This window comes from Pholcus phalangioides, unplaced genomic scaffold (assembly GCF_987345545.1).
Source record: "Pholcus phalangioides strain wild (caught in Gottingen) unplaced genomic scaffold, Ppha-v1.0 ptg000022l_1, whole genome shotgun sequence".
NCBI classification, from domain to species: Eukaryota; Metazoa; Arthropoda; class Arachnida; order Araneae; family Pholcidae; genus Pholcus; species Pholcus phalangioides.
This window is the reverse complement of record NW_028301615.1, coordinates 5,048,107-5,075,623: the sequence shown is the minus strand read 5'-3', so window position 1 is coordinate 5,075,623 and position 27,517 is coordinate 5,048,107. Positions and strand designations below refer to the sequence as shown.

The following is a 27,517-nucleotide window of genomic DNA, read 5'->3' as shown; positions in this document are numbered from 1 at the left end:
GATTCCCATTGTGCTTAACCCAGTCTATCCTAATTTAAAAGTTTGACAATTGTTGTGGTAGCATTTTACGGATTAATTCCCCCCGTCATTTTTTTAGACGTGAATATTTTTCAAAATTTTTCTGGGACTACGAGATAGATTCGTACGTAATAGATTATCTATTGCGAAATATCATATTTCACAAATTTCCGCCCATCCCATATTGCGCTTTTTGCATGGAAAACTACACTATGCGCAAGAGAACTTCTTTCTGACGAACGAACAGTGCTGCAACAAGGAGGGGGGCAGGGGTTGGTCTGGTTTCCCGGGCGTAGTATCAGAAGGGGCGCAAATTCTATCATTCAAATTTCATCTTTTCAATTGTCCCTGAATAGATTTTAATAAAAAACGTACTGCCATGGGACATAGGCACCAGAACATGGTGGGGGGGGGGGGCTGCTGCTATTTCAACCCCCCAATAAATTTTGTGTTGGGGGCAAAGCGTATCAATAATAAGCGTTCCCACCGTGTATCAGAAAGAGAAGCCGATTGACTCGAGCGCCATCTTGTGGGAGAGGGCTGAATTCGAACGGCGCTCCAGACATGCCCACATTAACGTTGATTGACAGCGCTGATTTTCCCCTTCCTGCTACTATAATATCCAACTATTATAGACAGCTTTGCTCTTAACCTCTCAACATTGCATGAGAGGTTGATATAATTTCGCAATTTCTTTACCACTGGTATTCGAGGATGAATAGAAAATCGCGGTTGGATCCAGAATAAATGTCAACGAATATATATTCCGAAGTAAGCGGAATGATAAAAATTAGGTGAAAAAAATTTAAAACTATGGAATTCAGTACCAACCAAAAATTTTGATTTTTGTGAAGAAAAAAAAAGTAAATACGTTCACAGATGCAATCTTTAAAATTTTTTTACCTCAGGAAGATAATTTGATCTTGCCGCGTGCTGGCCATATAACTCATCCTTATAAAAAAGAAATCTCGTTCTTGAAAGTAAACAATATTCTTCACGTTTAATAGAATTACAATGAAATCCCAAGGGGGATGGGGGAAAGAGAATTTCTTGAAGCAAAATTGATACATCAAACACCCCCTTTCCCCACAAAGATGATCCCATCATTATTTCATTTCTTCTACATTATGAAATTGCTCCAGACCATGTACTAATAGTAATAATTGATTAGATTGACAATAGAAAATACAAGCAAGTATGGCAAACATTTTATTACATAACGTGGAAGTACATGAATGAGATCAGCTACATAAGCAGTAAAAAAATCTTCACCAACAGGAGATTGCATTATCATTTATAAATGCTGAAATACATGTGGATATTTTATATACACTATTTAAATCGATCTTCAATGTTTTCTTAAAATGTCATTCCCATTTGCCACTTCAAAACTTATGCATCGCTATCATAAAGTTCTGAAATTAAGCTGGGGAAAAAAATGTCTACATGCCTATCTCTTGGTGTAATAACCACGAGTATTGTCATTACACATTTGTGAAATAAATGTTCGACTTATCTCTTACCACATCTTCCCAAAAGATGAAAAATTAACACTTCATTCGACAGTGTTGCTCTGAAGCAACATGACAAATCATTCATACATTTCTCGAGTGCATTGATGCTTTGAAGCAATTCCTGAACTATTTAGCAATGCTTGCAGTTTTAATGATCACCTATAAAAAATGATCGACTCAAAAAAGTACACATGGTTTCTACTTTTTGGTAAGTCAATAGAGGACGATTGTTAACCGTTGGATTTTGGGGAGTGAAATATTCAGTACGTGTTTTTAATATTTAGATGTTGAAAAGTACCTGCACATTCCTAAACAATGAAACAGTTACATTGTCAAACAATGATATTTTTGAACTATTCTAATCAGGACTGGGTTTTGACATAAAAAAACTGGTTTAAATGGTGTGAATATACTTAAATGTGAATGCTTCTGAATAATGTTTTGAACATAATTTGTATGCGATATGATGAAGCATTTCCTTGTACATTGTGTGTTTCATTTTTAACATTTAATTTATTGCAATGCTCAAAACAAGATATTGGTTGTAATTTGCAATTTTGAATTTTTTTTTGACAAAAAGAGAGGCCTAGAACATATAAAATATAATTTTGTGGTCCATTTCACCTGACCCAACTTTGATCTCACCTGATTTTTTGGAAAAAAAAAAATTGTTCAAGCTGTAAAATAGTTTCGTGCGGTTTTGTATCAAAGAAGAAAGAGCAGCTATATGTAGTTTGCTGTTTCACATCAGTGGTTTTCAACCTTTCTAAAAGATTCCACATTACGTATACAATGACTTACCTACCAGTGCCCACTTAGCTTTTTTATCTGTTAGAAAATTTAGTTTTTATGTAATTCATTACAATAATTATCTGTTAAATAACTTCTATAATTTTTTCTATAACCAATTGCAAACTCTTTCACTTGTTATTTAATGTCACACACATTTTTGGTTCTGGGAAATATTCAGTTTTGGCTTTTGTTTCTGAAAAGTTAAAAAGCTATCTCTGAAACAGTAATTGTTTGTTTTTCGAAGTTAGGGAAAAGGGATAAATGAATAGTGCTTACTATTTCCAGCTGGAATAAATATGCATGGTATGTGTTCAACACTTCATTAAATTTTTATATGCTTTTCTTAAGTCATGCTCATGACAATGTCAAATCTAAGAGACAGTTTTTGACAAAAACTGGTTTAAACCGTCAAAAACCTAAATGAATACCTTTTGATAATGTTCTAAGGTGTAATAGGTATATAACATGATGAAAAACTTACTTTTTTTGCATATCACAATGTTTTTTCGGAAAATTAATTCATTACAATAATTAAAACAAAATATTAATTGTAATTTGCAATTTTGAATTTTTCAACATACGAGTCTGGAGCATAAGATTTTATGGTTTATTTATCTAAGCTGTAATCATTACTTGTGTTCAATTTGCTATGTGGAATAGAGCTGTTTATTCAAAATATGTATAGCAGCACATCAGAGGTTAGATTTTTGACCTCAGAAACTAACTCGGTATTAAAACTGTCAAAACTTACTGTCAATGATGTGAAATAGTTTTTGTTAACCTGATAGCTATGTTAAATAACAAAACACTCAATTTCATGTAAATTGAAGGGTTTTATATTCAGAATTATCATTATACTGAAGAGAAATATCTATTTTTTGATATTTTAAATTTTCTGATGTGCCCAAAATTTAATTCCATATAAAAATTCTCTCACAAAGCATCTGTCTTTTAATACACTAATTAAACTCATTCATTCTCACGTAAAAATTTCTTAGCTCAGGGTGTTTAAATTCACAGAGTTTTGAAGTGTATTTTCAACCACGGCAGAGCTGATAGGACGTGACACCTAAAGCATTTTTTTTTGCATGTTTGGATACAGCTTCAATTGGAAAACCATTGCATTATAAATGTTAGTAAATATCCCATATCTTAGTGCAAAAGCAGGAATAACTAAGTTCAGCTAAAGACAAGTTACTAGAGTTTCTTAAGCATCATATCAGCTAGCATTGTCAAATTACATGATAATTTAGTCCTTTCATTTACTCTATTTTGCTCGCTAGATATATTTTAATGTTCTGCGCAATAAGAGTATCATGGGTACCTATATCATTCAATAATAACAGACACCACCATGAAATATATGATGTAATCAACTTCTTTACACACCTATCTGTTGTAAAAAGAGTACACCAGATGGTTTATATCAATGCACACATATATATAAGCAGTTGAAGAAATTTAGGTTACTTACAATGAATAGTGGGGGGGGGGGGGAATTAAATGTCTTACAAGGTTCCACTAATACGAAAATGGTTAGATTTTCATTCAGAAAAAGTTAAGCGTGACAAAAAAAAAAGTGAAATATAATTACTCTTTGCAACAGATATATTTTGAAACCAATATCAGTTACCATTACATGATTTAATTAATATCCACACTCATTCACATTAACCTCCTCACTTAATTCCACCACTGCTGGAAAAATTCAACAGCATCATATAAACTACTAATTTAATTGAAAATATAATAATAGTTATGACAGCAATTAGAAAACTTTCCCGAATGGTTTGCTCAAGAGTATAAAGAAAATGGTCTCTACTATTACATTTCATACCATCAATTAATTTTCAATATAAATATAAGTTCACACTTTATATAAACTGATGTGATAAGTAATTGCTTAGCTAGTTGTTTGTGCAAACTTACTACTTTTACAAGTGGTAGGCTGCACATTGAGGATGACAACAAAATGCACATAAAAAAAATATTGACATGAAATGTATCTGCAAATACACATCCCAAAATATAAACCATTCCCTCGAAAAACTGTTGAGAAAAATATATTTCCCATAAAATATTATGGTTGTCTTGATCTCGGTAAGGACCAATTCTTGATTAATTCCATCATAGGTATCATATTCCTTTTAAAACAGGACTATTGCAATAGATACCAGTCTAAGCTATTCCATTTATTCACAACAACCCTGTTGCAGAAAAGTTTTCTGAAACAAAATTGCAGGCACAGTAGCCCAGGTCGATTAGACACTCGCCTGAACTAACACAGTAAAGTTTTACTGGTTCATGTTGGAATACCGTGCAATGGGAAAGCAGACACAGCACCTAGAACATCTGTTTAACATCAACAATAGCCTTTTGGTCCCTGTAAGTGACCATTTTTCAGTCCTCCGAAAAGTGGTGCATTGCTGCTGGCAGGAACAATCTGATTAATAATAAGCTGCATGCCATCAGATCCACACTTGGCCATTGCCGTTAAAGCTGCACGAGTTACTGAAAGGAGGAAGACTTGTTAGCCTGGTTATGCATAGGACACAGTTGGCTCGCACAATCATTGCTTTCATTTCGAAAGTCAACCAGAGTGCCCCCATTGTCAGAGTCCATTGAACATTGTTCATGCTTTTTGTCCACACCATCATTATCATTGTATGACAACTTTTGGTCAAAGTCGTCTTTCTCTTCGTGGCATTCCATCTGACCATTGAGATGCATCTCCCATTTCTAAATTCATCAAAGCCATTGGTTTTTACAACAAATTAGTTATTTACAGTCTGCATCGTTGTTTTACATTTTACTTAACATTGTTTTCTTAACGTGCATACTTTGACTTTCCAGACTTGAAAAGAACAAGTTTGATTAATAATTGGTCATTTGTTTTGGCGCAGTTTGGCCTAATTAGTCCCACACTGAAGGGGGTTAGCGCACCAAACTCTGAGCATGGATAAGGCTTCAATGGATTCGGAAGCAGCAATAAATTACAGGTCCCAATCTAATTAGCCCTCGTGTGCAGAAAGTAAGCACGGTGTGACAAAAATTATGAACAAAACAACCTGCAGGGGACTTTACTTTTGGAAGCATTGAATTTGGACAACATTGATTTTTGAAATACGCAAACTCTCGACATGAGAGGAACAAATGAATTTGAATGACCATTGTAATGCATCTCACATTGTTAAATTCATCAAAGCCATTGGTTTTTACAAGAAATTGCAATTGCATCATTGCAATACATCTCACATTTTTAAATTCATCAAAGCCATTGGTTTTTACAAGAAATTGCAATTGCACCATTGCAATACATCTCACATTTTTAAATTCATCAAAGCCATTGGTTTTTATAACAAATTGCAATTGCACCATTGCAATATATCTCACATTTTTAAATTCATCAAAGCCATTGGTTTTCACAACAAATTGCAATTGCACCATTGCAATACATCTCACATTTTTAAATTCATCAAAGCCATTGGTTTTTACAACAAATTGCTGTTGTTTACAATCCATGTTATTGTTTTACATACCACGCAACATTGATTCGACAAATGGCAACACTACTTTACTTATTGTGCATGCTGTTACTGAGATGACAGGAAGAAATTTAACCTTAATAGTCATTTGTTTTGGCGCAGTTTGACCTAATTGGTCTTTTCGCTAAAAAAATCAAATCCACCAAACATTATCTCATTTCTAATTGGTCATTTGTTTTAGCCCAGTTTGACCTAAAAAGCAGAACCAAATCTAACAATTTGAATTAGATGCCACATTTCACACAAAAAAAATAAATAAATAAATAACCACTGCATGCTTCTCACTCATGGTTCATGACAAAGACCAACCAATAACTCACCACAAAGCTGTTCACTGAAAGGAAAAGTTCACCAACAAACAAGTCCCTGACACAAAATTCACTAAAAGGAAAAATCACCTGTGAGAAAATTCAATGCCTCAGAGATCGAGCGAGTGGCTGAGTGATCATGTTGGCCAAGTGATAAAATGAGTAGGAAAGAGCATAACAGGAAAGATGAGTCACTGAGTGAGCAAGTGACAGATTTAGATAGCAAAACAGCGAGCAAGTGATTGGGTCAGCGAGTAAGGAAAAGAAATTATGTGTAACAAAGTTAGTGGGCAAGAGTCACTCGCTCAATCATTTGATCAATTAGTCTGCCACTCACTCAATTCCTCACTTACTCCACCATTCGCCCACGCAATTACAAGTACTTTCTTGCTCACTCTAAGAGTCACTTGCTTACTCACTCACACGATCACTTACTCATTCACCCGCTGAAGCAATCACTCACTCACACATTCACTTTCTTGTGCATTCTGACTATCACTTTCTTACTCACACAATCACTTGTTCATGCACACAACCATACACTTCCTTACTCACACAGTCACTTTCTTGTGCATTCTGACTATCACTTTCTTACTCACACAATCACTTGTTCATGCGCACAACCATACACTTCCTTACTCACACAGTCACTTGCTCATTCACCTGTCCACTCTTACATCCAATCAATTGCTCAGCCACCCACTCACTATCTTATTACTCATTTCTCATTTTCTAACTTACTGGCTCAATCACTTGTTTGATCACTTACTCGCTCATTTGCTCTCTGAATCAGTCACTTGCTCACTCAGTCACTCACCTTGTCTGTCACCTGCTAGCTGGCTCATTCCGTCACTTGACCAGCTCAGTCACTTGGCCCCTTTCTCGATTTCTCAGTCAGGGAATTTTCCTGCAGGGAAATTTGCCCTTGTATGTTGGTGAATTTTTCCTATCATGCTTACACTCTTTTTCTCTTTGCCAGAGTTCGAATGTTTTTAATGTCAAAAGTCGTTGATAACTTTCTATTCCTCTCTCTGAGATATATTTTAAGAAGAAGCTTTGAAGCATGAGTGGTTATTTTTTCTTTTAAAACTTCTGCGTGGGCATCACAATCGATGAAATCCAGAAGCCTCGCCTCACGCACTGTCTGTTTAAGGTGCAGTAACATGCATCCTTTTGATATGGACGAGGCTAGATGGGTTTCAGTGATTGTCATGCCAGCAGCAAAGAATCGCACAAAATTTTCTGATGGACGTTTCAATCCGTAGTCGCTATTGCTGTCGTACTGCTTGAAGTATATATACAGCAGGTGTTCCTTCAACTTAGCAGAGTCAAACATCGCTGTTTCGCACAGCGTGCAACTAACACCAGACAGAGCTCTGCGAGCTATGTAGCCAGCAATGTATGAACATGCATTAACCTCTGTTAATGACATGGCATCCATAGAAGATTTATTGAGCAATTCATCATCTGCATCTGGAGTGGCTGACTCACAGCATGATGGTTGCTCTTCCTCCTCTGATGGAACAAACTGTGAACCAGACGATAGTAAGTGGAACATGAACTTGTCACCATCTGGTTCACAGTTCGTGAACCTGCTGGCTCCCCCTCCCCCCATCTCACTATTTCAGTATACTGTAAGATTGACTCAAACTAAAGCAAAATTACAGAAATGACTTGTTCACAAAAAACAATATTTGGCCAAAACAGTATACTAGCAACTACAGATAATTCTTTTCTGTCTCTCCTCACAATATTTAACATTTTTTATTTTTTGGAGTCTTCTACAGCCCAGTGTAACTACTCTCTTTGACAATTCACATGACAAATTATGAAGATATGTAAGTTTTTAAGAATGAAGCTTTTTTGAGATCACTTCCAAAAGCACAGTGAAAAATGTGTAAATTACACGAACATACAACAGCATATCTGGCCACATGAAAAGGTCACTGTGCCATGAAAAAGTTGAAAGAAGCATTATTTTAGAAATTTTTCTTCAGGTAAAGGTTTTGTTTGTACCTACATTTTTTTGCGACTTGCCCAGCTTTGCTTAAGCCCTAAAAAAATGAGTACACAATTTTGGACTGGTTTCATCAGGAAAAAAAGTTGCTTGGCGTCATTACATTTTGTCACGCCTTAATATAAGACTGAAGTAATTAATTTTTAGCTCTGGGCTTCTTATACATTAATGGATATTAATAATGTAATTATATAGAGCGTACATCTCCATACATGTATATTGGGTTTGTGCAAACCCCCATGGCACCCACATCCTGAAGCAGGGGCCCTACGCTTGATTATGGAAGGGCCCATAGCCCCCACGTCCTGGAGCAGAGCTTCTAGGTGGATATCACTGGTAGGCCCGAAGCCAGACTTTTCATGGGCCCTTCTCTAATGAATTTACAGTACAGAGAAAATTATAATTTTTCCAGGCCCCCAAGATTGAAGCTCTGTTGCCTCCTTCCTCCTCCATGGAGGGCCTGCTGAACAAGGGGTGGCCCGCAAGGTTTATTTTATCATTTATTATTATTAATTATCATTTTCTTTGTACTGTAAATTCATTAGAGAAGGGGCCCATGAAAAGTCTGGCTTCATGCCTACCAGTGATATCCATCCACCTAGAAGCCCTGCTCCAGGACGTGGGGGCTATGGGCCCTTCCATAATCAATTACAGCCTGATAAAAGAAAAAAAAATTATGGTAATTGTTCCGGGCTGGTGCCGTTCCAGCCCCCCCCCCCACCTAAATTTTTCAAAAACTAATACTCATTTGACAATTGTAAGTAGTAGTAAAGAAAGATAAGAAATTCATAACTAACCTGTTGTCTTTAGGAAATCTGAACATATGAGCTCCTTTAGTATTGGAATGCCTTTCACATCCTTGGTAACTACAACGGTTAGAAGTTTTTGCCATCGCAAAAATGAACGTAATTCAAAAAATTAAATAAAAAATAAACTTCAAAAGGGAAAAACACGTTCAGAAAAGTTAAAGAAAAAAAATAATGGCCCTGAAAAGGACTTTTTATTAAAATAATTAAACTAAATGATGAAATTAAACGGGAGAAAAAGAGTACCACGAGTCGCTAATACAAGGAAAAGGAGGTGGAATGTCCTTCAAATTCAAATCCCCCCGCCCCCAACGGCAGTTTCGGAAGTTCTGCCCTCTGCCGACGGTGTCGCATGCCCTTGAAAGGATTGACCTATCATCTCCGAGGAGAGGACCGGTTCCTTCATAGGAGAGAAGACGCTTGTCTTTAATACGCTTTGGTTGGGGGGGCTGAGAACCCCCTTCCCCACCCAATTAATGAATAAATAAAGGTGGGCACTGCATCCTTCTACATACAGGCTCGAGGCTCGTCACGGGACGACTGGCAACTTTCAGCCCTCTTAATGTTTTTTTATGCCCACGCCTTTGCCCTGGGCTGCAAAATGTAAAGGGTGGCAAATTTTTTTAATAATAATAAATTTTTAATAATGTGATCCTCACGTATTCCCAAGTGATCAGCACGATCCGTCCAGGGAATTTGTTAGTGTTAAACATTAATGCTTCGAACCGGGATTCGAGCCCAGACCTGCACATTGAGAGGCTAGCTCCCTAACCACTTGACTGCCAGGCAGTCGGAAATGGAAAATTTTCTGTCGGGAACTGGAAAACCACTAAAAATCATAAGTTATATACCACTATAAATCATTATGCAGTCGCTGGGGCGGAAAAATCCAGTCTTCCCCACAAACACATCAAAAATCTTTTAGAAAGAAAACTTTATCTATATACTGTCTATACCAGCAGTTCTTAACCAGTGCTCCACATTCTCTCAATTAAAGTAAAGTGAATCAGAAAATTTTATGACCAAATGAAAAAAAAAACGTAGCGTACGGGACTCCGTCGTAGAAATTATATACTAAAAAGGGCTCCGTGACTCAGAAAAAAGGTTGAGAATTGCTGGTGGATACTAATTTTTTACTCAATACTGAACATGTTCTTAGAATTTCAACGAAAATTTGTAGATTTTTCCAGGAACGTCATTTCAGCGTTTTCCAGGGGAGGGGGGAAGGCAAAGAACATGAACTCAATGTAAGTATGGGGTGATTATAAAAAAAACTATCCCGACATATGGGCCCCTAACTATCATACCATCCACAGAAACTGAATGAAATTTTGGCATAAGATATTTTGAGGTATGCGCTCAAGAATGATATGGAAAACAACAGTGTCCCTCTAACAGTTACGGTTACAGTGAGAAAATTTCGAAAATATCAAATGGCAACACCAAGTTTTTTTGTATTGGAATGCGATCTCCATACTGAAAAACACTAAATAGTGTTGGAATGGCACCTGTAGCACGAAAATCCCCGGAGCTAGGCAAGGAAAAAGTAAAAAGGACTTTGCCGTGCACCAGAGCATTAATGCTCGTTTCATTCGTCACACCGTTTCTTCGGCTGAGATCCCAGCCTGATTAGTCCTCCACAAGGTCCCTAGTCTGGAATAGATGGCGAACCCCCAAACCAGCTTTTCAGGGGCCCTCTGTGGTTAATTTATACTGTGAAAAATCAGAAAGTGATAAGAATCGTTCCGGCCCCTGTCAGCCCTGCCCTTGCCCCCCTCCCCCCACAGTAGAGAGGTATGTATATGATACATATACATATAACATCAGTGCTCCCAACACACAGGGTCAGGGTACCGGGGGATTGCACATATACCTTAATGGGGAAGTTAAAAGGTTTGATTTACAGGGCCCTTGATGGATCTCGTTGTTTTCTTGCTGCTTTGACATTGAAAAATTTGCGATAGCGGAAGCCCAAGATATATCCAGTCTGGGAACCCCATAAAATTTGGGAATTCGGTCACGGGTAATTGTGGGGGGGGGGCTGGAATGTATTCGTTGGTAAAATGAATACAAATGAACATTTGCCGTGGCACTCACAGGGGTGATGTATGACAAGCTCCGAGTCAGGGGGCCCTGGATGAATCTCATTCTTTTCTGTTATTTAACATTTCAGAATTTGCAACAACGAAAGCCCAAGATAAAGCCAATCTGGGGGCCCACTAAAAGTATGCGAATTGGTGTCCCAGGTAATTGGTTGGAAGCGCTGGATTTTATTCGTTGGTAAAATGAATACAAATGAAGATTTTCATGGCGATCGCAGCGGGGGATGACCGACAAGCTTCCAAGTCGGGAGCCCCATGTTTACAGGTTTCACTTTGGGGGCCCTGGATAAATCTCATTCTTTTCTGTTGTTTAACATTGTAAAATTTGCAACACGTCGGTAGCCCGAGATAAATCCAGCCTGGGCCCCACTAAAATTCAGCGAATTGGAGTCTGGGGATCCCCATGGGAAAGTTTTCTGTGGTACTTGATGAATCACATTTGTTTTTTGTTGTTTTATTATTATAAAATTTGCTTGTTCAGTAAGCTAGTGCTTTCACATGTCCCTTTCCGTAGTACGCTGATGAAGTGGGACGAAATAAACAAAATATGTTGTGATGAGAAAAGGGGGGGGGGTTGGTCGCTAAAGTGTATGTTATAGTGTATTTTCAAAAGCTCTCCCCCCCCTCCCTCAAATGACAGCTCTGGATTTGTCAACACGTTGATGGATTAGCAGGGGTTCTCAAACTGCGCGCGCGCCAACCTTTGTCAGGGGTGCAGCTTCGCAGTGGTCCTGACAAAGGTTTTTCAAAGAAATGCTTTGCTTACAACTGCTCTTCACATAGGCGTACGCAGAATATTCTCTGGCGGGGGGGGGGGGGGGGGGGTTCAAATTTGTTTTTCCTTCTGGGGGGGTTTACGTTTTTTCTGGCAAAATAACACTATAATCTTGGCTTAAGGGGGGGGGTGAGAATCCTAAATCCCCCCCCCCTTTGCGTACGCCAATGGCTCTTCATAAGGGAAATGGGTGGTGCAGGTGAAAAATGTTTGAGATTGAGAACCCGTTTTTAAGAAAACGGATAAACACTGTTTTGATTGCTAATCGCTTACTAACATTGTCGAAACACAGGGTTTCTGTTTTTTTTTCTCTTTTATTTTATTGTACTGAATATCTGTTATTTCCGTGGATTTGAATTGGAATGCCGAGTGTTATGGAAGAGACACGAAATTTTTTTCTGATACAAATAATGAACATCTCACACACAATACATATCTCTGTATTTCTTACAAACTCGAAACCAGTTTATTGCAGCATCTGTGCGTTCATTGAAATTGGTTATGCACAGAACATGCCGGATAAAAGCAGTGCCGTCTTAAGGCATGGGCCCACCAGGACCTCAAGATAAAAAAGGCTTCACAAAAGAGAGATGTGATTGAGATTTTCAAGAATTTGCCTGGTAGGGCCTCAGAAAAATCATTTGGCCCATGATGCTCTTAAGACGGCCCTGCTTATAGGAGGAATCTATAATTCTGGGATGTCATAAATAATGGATCCACACTGATAACTTGTGATTAACGACCACGTATACATTTATCGCTATTAACAATTATTTTCATAATGATACGCTGGCCATAAAAAAATTACGGTTTCATCATCGAGGTGTATGGATAACTTTTCGCTTCATCTTATTAACGGTGACATTTTATTTAGAAAGTATCGAAATTAACTTCTGCGGATTATAGGCATGTATTTTTATTGTGTCTAACTAATTCTGTTGTCTCTCTATCTTGATTGAAGTAAAATTATTTAAATCTTTGTACACATATTATGCAATAATATTCGAAACAACGGTTTGATACAAGAAGTCATTAAAAACATATATCAGAACTTGTAGTCTTTTGAGGATTAACGCGTTTATTGCAGCGCTTCGCTTCTCAACCTTTTTTGACCCTCGGAGCCCTTTCTGGTACGTAATTTCTATGGCAGTCCCAGACGACTATTTTTTATTTATTCATCAAAGTTTCTGTCTTATTTTTATTATTCAAAAATATAAATAATTATTTTTTCAAATTTACTGGGTTTTTTTATTTATTTTCCTTGAGTGGCCACTAGCCCCTGAGAGTTCACACGGGGCCCTGGTTGAGAACCGCTGGTTTATTGGAATCCTCCAATATTGTCAAACTGATTGATTTAGCATGAACAGGCTGGTAGGGTTACTAGTTGACGAGATGTCATGTTTCCCGCTCAAAGGCTTTTCTTCTTTACCCTTCAGAACGCCTGCGGTCATTTTCGCTCTCCTCTGCCTCCTCAGTATGTTAGGGGACATCGATGCTGATCTTGATGTATTTTCTCTTTTGAAATCGCTCTCTTTGTTTGACTCCCCAGTATGTGTTCGGCCTTAAGGGCTTATGTGGTTGTACACACAACATTAAGTACATATAGTGTAGCCCAGTGATATCCAAACATTTTCGGTTCACGGTGCTGTTTGTATTACTGCTGAAAAAAAATTGTGATAATTTTTTTCAGCCCCAGTCCAGCCTTACAGAAAAATAGAACTATAATAGTTCCTCCGAGGCTTGCACCAGGCCTGCGATACACTGCAACATTTTCTTTTTTGGCCACCCAGTCAATGTATATGAACTTTTCTGTTTCAACGTACAAAAACAGATGCCGTACTAATTAAAAACTCTTGTTCCTTGAATCTAGATTTGTCAATATTGGGTTTTATTTCTGCATTAACCATCATCCGGTCTGTGAATTCATTCCATTTCTTATATTTTTTTTCAATCTTTCAAATTTTTCACACATTTTCATTGGTCCACAGATGAGAAAAGGTTTAAGAATACCGATGTACAGTTTATCATAAGAAATGTTTTAATAAATCATACCATTTTTTGAATTACTGAATGTATAGAACACTATGATACTATGGCACACAATTTGGAAACCAATGGTACAGCAAATCTAAGCCTTTTGTTCTCTGCGGACCAAGAAAATATATCGCTGAAGAGCAGTGGCCCTTACCCTTTTTTTTCCATTCTGCTACCCCATGTGCAATATGACTTACCTTCCTACACCTCCTTGGATAATCAATTTTCTATTCGTTATTTCTTTCAATGAATTACAATTATCTGTATTAATTAATTTTTAGTTTTTTTTTTCAGCTACTATCAACATTTATTTGTGGCTGTTTTTTTTCCCCAATAAATTCAAAATTTATACTAAAAAAGAGGTACTGTTTTATAACATTTTTTGAATGAATTGTTATTTACTTATTGATTCCAGCTGGTGCAACAGTATACAGGGTGTCCTTTAAGTTGTGACTCAGCTCTTACCTCATCAAGCGTTCGTCGTAAAGAAATGGTTCCAATTTTAAAAATGCTCAAATTGTATTGGAAAAAAACCACCTTGTACCAATTTAAAAACCACTACTGTAGAGGGATTACCGTTATATCGGGAGGCAGTTTACTTAGACTGCAGGGCATTTCCAAACAAGATTTGAAAAAAATATCGTGGAAGAGGGATTTATTAGGGTATCGAGTATTGTGCTACGGATCGTTTAAGTGTTCTGTAACTGTGTCGTGTGTTACTTAGGTGATCTTTGAATGTGAAAGTGATCTTTGAGGCCTACTTCAGTGATCTGAAAATGTGCCATGGGTCATTTAAGCGATTTGTAAATATGCCGCTTAGTTCATTTTTACAAAATTAGGTTTGGGGGAGCAAGCCACATCAGATAACCTTTAGGGCCATATTTGGTCCGCGGGTCAAGGGTTTACCATGTACAGTCGAATCCTGTTATAACGAATGCCAAGAGACAGGAGGAATCACTTCATTAAAACAAAATTTCGTTATAAAGGAATTCCAGGCTATGTAGCATTGTTCCTATGTAAACTTATTCGGGGTTAAAAAAGTGTTCGTTATAAAACAAGATTTTCGCTATATCGGTATTCGTTAAAACAGGATTTGACTGTACGGCTTAAAGAGTGGGTTGCAATGAATTTCTTAAAGAGAAATTTTGAGTTCTTGCCCTTCAAATAGCATTGAAATTAAAAGAAATTGATTATAATAACATATAAAGGTATTTTCTTTTTAAATACCTTTAAAATTTTTATTTTTTTGTAAAATGTTTTTTGCATTAAAAATTTTTTTTTTTTCATCTGGGGAGGAAGGAGAAGGCACACGAGCCCTCTATGCTCCCTCCTGTGTACATTTCTGATCCCACCAACCACCAATATGCATTAGGAGGTGGGGGCAGTGGTGACAAAATTTTGCTGACGGGGGGAGGGAGTCAAAAATGGCTAAAAATTTTCTTACGTAACGGCTTCGTACTTGAACGGCCCCACAGATAAAATTCATGGGGGGGGGGGGGATGACTAGGAAGCTTAAAATTTTTCGAACATGGATTTATAACAACAAGCAATTTCTGAACTTTAGTTTTTTTTCTGCCATATGGTCACCACCAAATTCAGAGGCTGGTGGAATAAAAAGATTTGTGGTGAAGCGAGTCTGTCTGTCTGCCTGCCTGCCTGCCTGCGTGCGTGCGTGTGTGTGTTGCTAAGCAATACCATTCAAGTGATTGGTATTGCTCGAGCAAATATCTTCCGGCGTCCGTGACGGTTGAATACGGTATTCAACAGGGCTCGGCACGGGTTACTTTTTCCACTAAAAGTCACTTTTTTAAAAACTGGTCACTTTTATTATAAATATTTTTGGCCCAGGTCACTTTTTCCACTTTTTTAGCAGAAAAAACAGCGACCTCGGTCTCTAGCGCTTTTCTGCTGTCAGTGTTTCTCTTTTCTTTAAAAAGGAGGAACTTTACCGGTTCAAGGTCGCTAATTTTCTCCCTCACTTCATTGAAATACTATTGTTGGCGCCCTTCCCGGGAGCATACCATGTCAGCATAACTTGATTTCAATGCACTTAGAATAAAAGCTCCTTGGTTAAAGAGTCGTAATTTTATGGAAAAGGCCGGTCGGAAACAAACTAACATGAAAGATGTACTACAGTAAAGGATTTTTTCCCTTCCTCTACTACCATTCTTTCTTATTTCCCCACGTGCTCACCCATTCTTTCATTTACATCTTATTTTAAAATTTATCCTTTATTTTATTTTATTTTAAAAAGTTTTAATCCCAAGGGCCGAATTCCTTTCTTGAAAAATCGCTCAAGTTACATTTGTTTGTTCTAGCGTTACTTTTTTTTTTTTATCGTTACTTTTGTCAATGTTTTTTAATGTTATTTGAAATGACGATTTAAGAGGGCCGTGTTGAAACCAACTTGTGTGCAGAGGGAGAATACTCTTGTAGCTGGCCAAGGTCAAAGAAGCATGCAGGTATTTTGAATTTACTTGCAATAAAAAAATCATCCGATTGAAAATCTGTTCTATGTAGAAATAAAATTTGTGCTATATTTTCAAATTGGATTTAAATCTCAGCAAGAAACCTTATCCCCAAGTATGATTGAAAAAAGAACTATTTATGAAAAGAACACGGAATCCTGCAATTCAACGTTTAGTTTAACACAAGGGTTTTCAAATCAGACGAAAATTGGTCATTAGGCTGATAAAAACAGTTAATGTGCATTCGAGCCGTAAATAGAGGCGTATTTAATGGTGGACACACAGAGCGGGCCCTAGGCCCCTACTTTATTTTATGTCCAGAGCTGTTATCTGACCTTTATCCTCTTCTGGCCGTAACTTAATATAGAGCATCTTCACGATACTTATTGTTGATTTAATATCGACATCTTACGCTCGATTCTTGGTGTTTAAAAAAATCCCCCTTTTAGACCTCGGAAGTTATTAAAACGTTTTTGTCTCGCAGTAGTGGCTGTTATGACCGCAATAGGAGAGGGCAGGAGTCTGGTTCCACTGGTGCTGAACGAGGAAGGGTGCTGAGTTTACTCTTTTTCTGTTTAAAAAAATGGATACTACACTCAGGCGATAGTAAATTTTTTTTTTTACTTGCAGCCTGGGTTGCTACATACTGTGATCAGATCCAAAACTGGAGGAAGGAAGTGCCTTGGACGGCAATTTTTAGTGGAATGGTATATTTAAGAAAAGCCAATAAATTCCTTTGCAAAATTATATAATTTGACAGTCAAGGGACAGGCAAACAGACAGGCTTGATCGCTGACCTCCCAGAGAGACCATGTAGGGATGGTTTGTGCTCTTTCCCAAAGGGATGGACGGTCTCGGAGAGCAGTCAAAAAGCAGTAAAATTACATTTCCCCTCCAGAAAAAAATTGTATTATGGCCTTGGTAAATCGGGTGCCACAGATGGAGGCGAATTCACTGTTTTTGTTCATTCAAAACTACGGGAGGAGTCAGCACTAACGTGGCGACTTTTTTTCGTGCTAAAATAGGTAACCCTAACAGCAGCATCCGTAAATTCTGTATTAACCTCATTTATAAACCCTGTATGTCGAAGATTCAATTTTTGTGTTCATTTTATCTTAATTTTCCGTATTTCCCGCCATATTTTATCACTTTTTGCACATCGTTGCATATTAGGTTGATTCGTATTATAAATTATATATTTTTTGTAATTTTATGTGCTCTTTTTCAGCCATCTTGAATTGACCACTGTAAAACAGTGATTCCTTGGCACGAAAAAAAGTCGCCACATTGGTGCTTACAAGGTTTCATGGGTAAATTTACAGAGAAATGCTGCGGAGTCTTTTTCCGTTAAAAATTACGGGGGGGGGGGCAAAATTACCAAAATTATACTGTTGCTGGGCAAATGAGTAACTGTGTTTTTTCTCTTTTTTTTCCTGCAGTGGTGTATGCTGTGTGTAAAAAATATATGTATGAAATATGAAAACTTTTTCCCGTTTTGAAGTTTTTCCTTCTTAAATTGATTTTAAGATGGGTTGTGGAAAGCAACATGGGGAAAAGCATTCAACTGCTACTTATAAATGATGTAATGTAGTTACTCTCTCACACATAGTTGTTGATATTATTTCACACTATTGTGTAAAAAAGAAGCAATTTCGATCAGTTCCATTGAAATACAAAGTTTAGTAAAAATTAAGTTCAATTTTTTTACATTTTATTACAGATTCTTCAAGGTAGCTGCTTCAATTGCCACAGACTCATGGCTCCAGAAACAGCGATAACACTTGCTCTCCATCAATTTAGAGCCCTGGATTATGGCTTAGTAGGTGTTGTGAAAGAATTAGCAGAAGTTGTTTCAGATCAATCATCTGTATTGCCGTTGGATGACACATCCAGTGGAATAAAGAGCCGACTGGAGAGTTTTATTTCTGATTCCTTAGCAGGTTGGTAATAGTTTCTTTGAACTGATTCATTGGTATAAAAGTTAAAACTTCATAAACTTCAGAACATGCTCATGGAAAGGGCTAGAAGAATTTGTAGAAAGTAAAGATTTTGATGTAGAAACAAATAAAAAATTGAAAATTTTCTCCTTTTTCCAGAAAGAAACTAATACCCAAGGAACCAAACTGCCACCTTTTGAATTTTTTTTCTTATTATTACTATTACTTATTAAAAGTATTAAGGGGAAGAACTCTTAAAACATTATTCTACCCTCACAGAAAAATTTGTCAAATCTTAATTTGAATGAGGAACATCATTGCAACCCATGACTGACAGCCAGTACTACGGAAATCTTTGTAATGAGTAGATTGAAAAGAGAACATCTTTAATAGCTGATTGTGCTTATTGTTCTTTTGTGTAGTGAAAGCTACTCAGCTCTTTATAAGAGACACAATTTTCATGGAATATATGCACCAGTGGGTCATTCCATTTCAAATCACCCGGCAAAATGCCAAAATGACACCCATAGTCCCAGATTTCAATGATTTTTTTTTATTTGTTGCATTTACCATCCTTATTAACCGTGTGAAATATTATTTGCATATATCTAAAACTTTTTGAGAAAAAAAATGTTGAAATTTATCAAAAACTGATGCAGATGACTTTTCCGAGGCTCAATTTTTAAGCGGCATTGTTTGGAGAAAGTAAATCATAACTTTTTCAATTTTCAGTATATTCAAGTGAAATTTTCACTAAAGTGTTCACAAAAACATACAAAATATGAATAAAAATAATTCATACACTTACATTTGAAATTTACATGCAAAAAAATTATGTAAACTTTGTTTTTGTGGAATTTTTCGTTAGAAAAAATACAATTTTTCAAACTTATTTTTAGACCAGAGGCACAACAGTTACCAAAACAACTTTTATTTTAAATTTCTCCTAAATATATGAAGTAAAATACTGGAGAAAAAAAATAATGGTTTTTTGACCACTAATATGTTTATTCTGGCTCGCAACACAAAATTCATCGAAATAAGACTGGATCGTTCCGATTTCAAATCATTTAACTAGATACTAAAATGCAACCCATCATCCCAGATTCCAATCATTATTTTTTGTTTATTGCTTCTACCATGCTTGTTGACCATGCAAAGTTTCATGTACATATCTTAAAAACTTTTTGAGAAAAAAAATGTTTTCTAACCTCACGAATGACGTCTCTTAGGCTAACCCCATTCAAGCAATATTATTTGTTAAAATATATCATAACTTTGCAGATTTTCAATACATTCAAATGAAATTTCCACTAAAATGCTCACAAAAAAATGCAGATTATGACTAGGAAAGAAAATTTAAACCTTTGTATTAAAAAATTAGATTGCAAAAAAAATTGTTGAAATTTAATGTGATTCTTTTTATAATAAAAACGCAATGGCTCACCTTTGCTTTTTCATTTACAAAAGCTCTCCTGCTTTTCGCACAGCATATTCAGTGATATTGAACTCTTCAGATTTTTTTCCTTGTTCCCCTTTCTTAAAGCAGGGGCCAGAGTTAAAATTTGAGTTTTCCCCTTGTTGTGATGGTTAAATTGAGTCTTATTTCTAATTAACTTTATCAAAATAATCATATTTGCTTTCTGTTTGATACCTTCATTAAGTGTGCTTTGAGATTCATTTTCTGGTAATTCTTCAAAAACTTTACAAACATTTGATTTTAAAGTGTTGCAAGCAGATTCAAGTTTTCTTTTGGCATTGTTTGACTTGCACTGTGGAGCTACCCTATGAAGTTTAATTGGTGACTCTTCTATGTTCTGTAGAGATGAATTTATTTCTTGAATTGCTTCTTGTTTAATAATTGACATTTTTCCAAGTTATTTCTCTACATTACTATCACTGTTCATCTCTTCACAGTATTCAGTTTCTTCACCTAATTTATTGTTGTTTATATTCACTGTCCCTACAGGCATGGCATATTTTTGGAATTTATTTTGTACAACCATTTATTTCATTTATACATGAAAAATACAAGTTTACTATCCTTAAACCTTTTGTTATTTTTTTCTTATGACATTTTAAAGGATTAAAGCATACTTTCGGATATATTTCATAAACTTTGAGAAAAAAGCTCTATGATGCTTAAACACACAGTAGATTAATGTTCAGAACTTGCTCCACTCTTCAATATTGATGTCCGATAGGCCCAATGTTGTAATGGATAACAGATTTTACACTTTTGCATAACACTTTTTATGACAGTCAGATCCAGTTTCTTTTCCAGCACTCACACTTTTCCAACAAATTTCAAGTGTCTTTTCTGACATTTTACTTTGAATTCCAAAATGATGATATAAAATATTTAGCTCAAATGGGAATTGTGTTATCATAAGAAAAATTTGCTAACCCTGGAGTAGGCTACTTTATGGAGCACATTCTGTCTTCAGCAAGATCATAATTGAGACTTGAATCATTTGAGGGGGGGGGGAACAGTTTAGTTCTAACACTTTTGTTTTAGTTTTCCCAATGAAGCAGCAGCAGTGACTTTATCATCACCTGCTGGGATGATAAAGTCTTATAATTAAATAAGACACCAGCTGCCCTCTGAAGGACAAAGACCAGTGTGCCATAGTTTATATCTTCACAGAAGCTATTATTATTTTTTACAATCATCATCACAGCAAGAAACATCACATCTAATATATCACCCCCAGGCATTATATACATTATGTTTTCAATTCTACTCTCTTCCATCTGCCTCATTATTTCATTCTTTGTTATTTAATGCCTCATATTCTGGCTTTTTATCAGCAATTTTAAATTATTTCTTGGGAAAAATATATAGAGGCTTGTGTTAAATATTATAATGTAGATTTTTTTTCACACAAGTATAACCATTTCATATTTATCATATACATTAAATATATGTTTATTAAAATATATACTGTAAAAGTTGAAGTAATTAAAAAAAAATTTAACACTGTTGTGGTAAAATAACTTTATAATTAAGCATGCTAAAAACTTCAAAAATTAACCTATATATATGATTAACATTATCTGGATTTATCAAATACAAAATAATTCTTTATGAAAAAATATATCAGATTGCAAAAGTTTGTCTTTGTTGCATCATAAGAAATATTTATAGATCAACTAAAAGTGAAATTAATTATTTGGAATTTGAACACTTCTAAGAATCTGAACATGAATGTTTAATTTAAAAAATTATTTCATTCACTGAAAACCTTTTTTTTTTCACCAACTCCCATTTGCCACATTACATTAACATTTCTAATTATTTCATGAATTCTTTTAATCCTAGAATTTTAAAATTTATTAATTGTTTTGAATTATTGCATTAACTACTCATGAAACTTAATTTAGTGAATACTGTAATAAATGTATAAGCGTACATGAAAAATAAAATATAAATTTCTTTTTACTAAGCATGAATCATATTAAGTCAAAATGTACAAATATAATTAATGTAGGCATATAAGTACATTGTGTTTCGTTACTCAAATGTATTAACTGTCAAAATAATGTTTACTTTTCTACAGTCTTCTTAATATATTAATAGGATTAAATTTTAAAAAAAATTGAAAATTCATGCTGTGCATCCAAAAAAAAGTGTTTAAAAAATTGTGTTAAAAAAAAAAAAATTAATAAAAAAATTAAATTTAAATGACTTTTTTCCTCTAAGGTTTACATTTTTTTCTATTCATAATCTGCATTTTTTTGTGAGCATTTTAGTGGAAATTTCATTTGAATGTATTGAAAATCTGCAAAGTTATGATATATTTTCACAAATAATATTGCTTGAATGGGGTTAGCCTACCAATTAAACTTCATAGGGTAGCTCCACAGTGCAAGTCAAACAATGCCAAAAGAAAACTTGAATCTGCTTGCAACACTTTAAAATCAAATGTTTGTAAAGTTTTTGAAGAATTACCAGAAAATGAATCTCAAAGCACACTTAATGAAGGTATCAAACAGAAAGCAAATATGATTATTTTGATAAAGTTAATTAGAAATAAGACTCAATTTAACCATCACAACAAGGGGAAAACTCAAATTTTAACTCTGGCCCCTGCTTTAAGAAAGGGGAACAAGGAAAAAAATCTGAAGAGTTCAATATCACTGAATATGCTGTGCGAAAAGCAGGAGAGCTTTTGTAAATGAAAAAGCAAAGGTGAGCCATTGCGTTTTTATTATAAAAAGAATCACATTAAATTTCAACAATTTTTTTTGCAATCTAATTTTTTAATACAAAGGTTTAAATTTTCTTTCCTAGTCATAATCTGCATTTTTTTGTGAGCATTTTAGTGGAAATTTCATTTGAATGTATTGAAAATCTGCAAAGTTATGATATATTTTAACAAATAATATTGCTTGAATGGGGTTAGCCTAAGAGACGTCATTCGTGAGGTTAGAAAACATTTTTTTTCTCAAAAAGTTTTTAAGATATGTACATGAAACTTTGCATGGTCAACAAGCATGGTAGAAGCAATAAACAAAAAATAATGATTGGAATCTGGGATGATGGGTTGCATTTTAGTATCTAGTTAAATGATTTGAAATCGGAACGATCCAGTCTTATTTCGATGAATTTTGTGTTGCGAGCCAGAATAAACATATTAGTGGTCAAAAAACCATTATTTTTTTTCTCCAGTATTTTACTTCATATATTTAGGAGAAATTTAAAATAAAAGTTGTTTTGGTAACTGTTGTGCCTCTGGTCTAAAAATAAGTTTGAAAAATTGTATTTTTTCTAACGAAAAATTCCACAAAAACAAAGTTTACATAATTTTTTTGCATGTAAATTTCAAATGTAAGTGTATGAATTATTTTTATTCATATTTTGTATGTTTTTGTGAACACTTTAGTGAAAATTTCACTTGAATATACTGAAAATTGAAAAAGTTATGATTTACTTTCTCCAAACAATGCCGCTTAAAAATTGAGCCTCGGAAAAGTCATCTGCATCAGTTTTTGATAAATTTCAACATTTTTTTTCTCAAAAAGTTTTAGATATATGCAAATAATATTTCACACGGTTAATAAGGATGGTAAATGCAACAAATAAAAAAAAATCATTGAAATCTGAGACTATGGGTGTCATGGCTGGGTGATTTGACATGGAATGACCCCAGTGTTAGATTGATAGGGATAACATGAACAGAATTTCTGCAAATATTTGCAGGATGATTAACTGTTTCAATGCCAAACTATGAGCAGATTTACTTTTTTGTTTTGAAATTTGGGATTCCATGTTCTTTTACATGCCTATTCATATATCCAATTTAAAATTTCTTTGTTTTTACGGCTCCTTAGGGCAGGCATCTTCAATTCGTTGCTCATGAGCATCACAGTGCTCCCTAAAGTACCCAGAGTGCTCGATGTTTGTGCCCAATTTCATGTTCGTGTGCAATTGGCCAACTTTCCAATTAAAACCCCTTGTAAAAATTTCATTCAAGGATTGAAATTATCCTGAGGTTTCATGCATTTGTATGTGAAACTTGCCATAAGGGTGCTTTTCTTTTGACGGGTACAGGCAGTCTCACAATTGAAGACCTCTGTCTTAGGGAGAGGTGAAGACAGAAACTTGTGCTACCTGTAAGTTATTTTTATATGGTGACATTTCTGAAGTATCATTATAATAAGCAATTTTTTACTTCAAATCACCAATTCATTTGTTTCCCAAAAAATATATATATTTACTGATAATTCACAATTTATTTCTTATGCCTGTGACAAGACGGAAACACTTTTGATAAACCCATTTTTAACTTTGCCAAAGTTTTTTAGCACACAGCACACTGTTTATGTATTTTAGACATAATAATCCATTAAGTGATCTGACTTCTATTCCAGTATAAGGCAATATAAAAGCCTGAGTGGTGGGGGGAGAGGTTTGTACACCATTGGGAGGTTGCCATCAGGCATAGGTGCCAATGCTTCCAATTTACCTGGAAGCCTTCCAATTTTTCAGCCTTATTAAAATCTTCCTGTTGGAAATCCAGTTCTTTTGATTTTTTGTATCCTCATAGAAAAATCCCTAAGAGTAATGAAATTGAGCTTTGTTTGAATGGAAAATCCCTAAAGAACTTACTCTTCCAATTCTTGAAATTTCAGGCTGACCCCATTTCCTCAGGAAAAATATGGGGAATCAGGATTTCAAGTACGAAAAATTGGTAATTGTCGCCAAATATTATGCCAAAAGCAAGCAAAGTGACCAATTATAGCTAAAAAATTGGGACAGCAAAAAATGCATCCTGGAAAAATAGGCTTTATATATGGTCACCCATTGAAATTTCTAAAAAGTCCCCGGTTTCTCTCTTTTATTTGTTTGATACGTTTTCTTTGATGAATGTGTCATCACAGGATAAACTACAGATTTTCCAAGTCTGTGAATTGGCACCTATGCCATCAGGTCACAGGTTTGAACCATGGGAAGAATATTGATAAGATGTTTTTTCATAACAAGCTTGAGGTAACCACTGATAGATGGTGCTTTCATTTTTAACCCGACTTGTTAATGACAATAAATTGTAGTATAGTAATATAGACGGAGTAAGTGTGTGGTGGAGTAGTTGCAGCAGGGCTTTTGGGGGTGGGGAATATTCAAATTCTCCTTCATTGTAGAAAACGTAACTTTTCTATTTGAAATTACAAATAGAAATATGCAGGCACCCTACCTATTTCTCATAATTTTTCAAATATAATTCAACATGATATAGATAGCATGTTCAAAGAATTGCTGAACAACTTCTATCACCATTTATTATTTTTTATTCACATCTATAACTCCAGAGTTGTTTGTCCATTACATCAACACTACACGTTCCTTCATTATTTTTTCAAGATTTGAGGCTTCTGTCTGTCAATCTAACTTTTGTAAGTTCATGAGTGTTCAAAGGTTCATGAGTATAATAGTTCCGGACAACACAACTGCATTAACCAACATACATTGAACCATTGGATTGATAATCTTGTTTGAATTATCTTGAACCAGCTTCATGAAGTTTTAACACTTTATCCTCCTCATCACAAAATATATCAAGCGTTCCGTATACATCAGCTGGTGGTGTTGTCACAAAATTATTTTTAAAAATGTTATTCTCATCCATGTCTCGGGTTCAACAGCAGATAATTGACATATATTTCAGTTCAGCTAACTAGTTAGAACTATATTCGAAGGATGTAAGGAAAAAAAAACCTGCACCCAATATAAACAATCCAACCCAAACAGCCTATTCTTTGGTATAGAACAGTTTCCTAACCTTTTTTTCCCATATTGCCCTTTTTCAAAAATGTTTCTCAAATCACCTCCCACCAATGCAATCTAACCAATAGGATCCTATGTTTTACCTGTAGATTCTACCACCTCCTGGAACATCCCATCGTCCCCCAAGGGGTTAACACCCATGTTGGGAATCATTGGTCTAAAACAGTGGTTCTCAACATTTTTTGGTCCATGGCCCCCTTTCAACCATTTCTCATTCCTGTGGCCCCCTTGTGAACATGAATAATTTTCTACTCCCCCTTCCTTTCTCCCCCTCCCCCATTTTCCCATTAGAAGATAGTTATTCAAAAATTGTCTGAAGTATAAATATTTTTGAATTTAATTTGATTAATTTTTAATTTATGAAAATAACGGGGAAGCAAAATAAACATAATAGAATACAGTAAAAATAGAATAAATCCCTTACGGTCACAAAGTGTCTCTATCATCGTAATGTTACTTTTTGTGAAGTTTATTGTTTTGTGTTTTTCTCAGTTTGATTTGTATATTTTATGTGTTGTGTCACACAGTCCAATTAAAAAAAAAAATTTAATCAATGTAAACTCTGCGCTTGAAGACGGCACAATGTCATCAAGTTACTGTACTGGATGAAATTTTTATTATTTCCAAATTAGTTTTTTTTGTGTAAAAGATTATGGTTTCATTGAGAAATGTCAGTTGTAGCTTCCAAAATATGCATTCTTACAATGATAAAAATCGCAAAAAGTGGTAGAAAGCAGTTTTATTAGTTTTATTCTCTTTATGCGGATAAAAGTAGTAATGAGGGAGTAGCCACACAAATGAATCACAATTGAAAAGTTCAACCTTCCAACAATAATACATGTATCAAGGATATAGGTTCATGTTGTAGCCCTACTATAAATTTAAAAAAAAAACTAAAATGCGTGTGAAAATGTTTTTAAATATTTGTTTGAACCATTCACATTCCAGAGAAATCATGTACGCAGTGACAAAACTGTTCGTGTGAACATAATAATGATTCATTATCAGGATTTCAAGCCCATCGGAAAATATAAATAATCAGATTTTCAAATACGAAAATTATCAGTTTGTTGACTTCAATTTCGATACGGTGAAAATCTGATATTTCATTGGATGACAAGCTACCTTCAAGTGGCTTTTTGGTTCATAATGTGACCGCTGTCTCTCAGGCAAACGAAGCAACGTGCGTGTTTGCTTAAACACAACACAATATTTCACATAACACAGTACGTACTATATTTCATATACAGGGCGCATAGGTAACGGAGCATATGTCATTTTACTGGCGAACCATTGGTCTTAGAGGCATACTTTCAGTTGGAAAAAGTATCTGAATAATGTGTAGTACTCAGATATTTGATTCATATTGCCAGGGGTTACAGAGTTATTAAAATAAAAATGTTAACTTTTTATGTGGATACCCTGGGCCCCAAAACCCAACTGGAAAGTTGGTTCCTGGTCTCCGACTAAAAATTCAACGTGTCTAACTTCAAATTTTCACTGAGATATTCCAAGAAAGTTGGAAAAAAACAGCATTAAATGAGGGGAAACCATTTTACCCGCATTGAATGCTGTTTTTTCCCAAATTTCCTCAATTTTCGAATTCACATATCTCGGTGAATATTGCACTTAGAAACATGAAATTAATTTAGTTGGCATCGGGAAAGACAGAGCAACAACTTCTTAATTGGGTTCTTTGGCACACGGGGACGGTATAAAGAGTTGTTTTTTATTTAATTTTATAGCTATACAACCCCTCACAACATGAATGACATATCTGAGTTGGACACGTGATTTGGATACTTTTTCTAGTTGGGTATGTCTCTAAGATTAATGGCTCACCAGTAAAGTGCCATACACCCTGTTACCCATGCAGCCTCCAAATACACGTAAAAAAATAGCTTGAGACGAAA

At 35.3% G+C, this 27,517-nt stretch overlaps 1 protein-coding gene across 1 annotated transcript in view; it reads left to right on the top strand.

The window, feature by feature from the left end:
* Polr1A (RNA polymerase I subunit RpI1) overlaps positions 1–27,517 on the top strand; it is a 553,279-nt gene that overhangs the window by 107,673 nt on the left and 418,089 nt on the right. Inside the window, exon 4 of the mRNA XM_089249700.1 lies at positions 18,100–18,319. Within this exon, the coding sequence (XP_089105826.1) occupies positions 18,100–18,319 (220 nt within the window). The remainder of the gene's footprint in view (positions 1–18,099; positions 18,320–27,517) is intronic.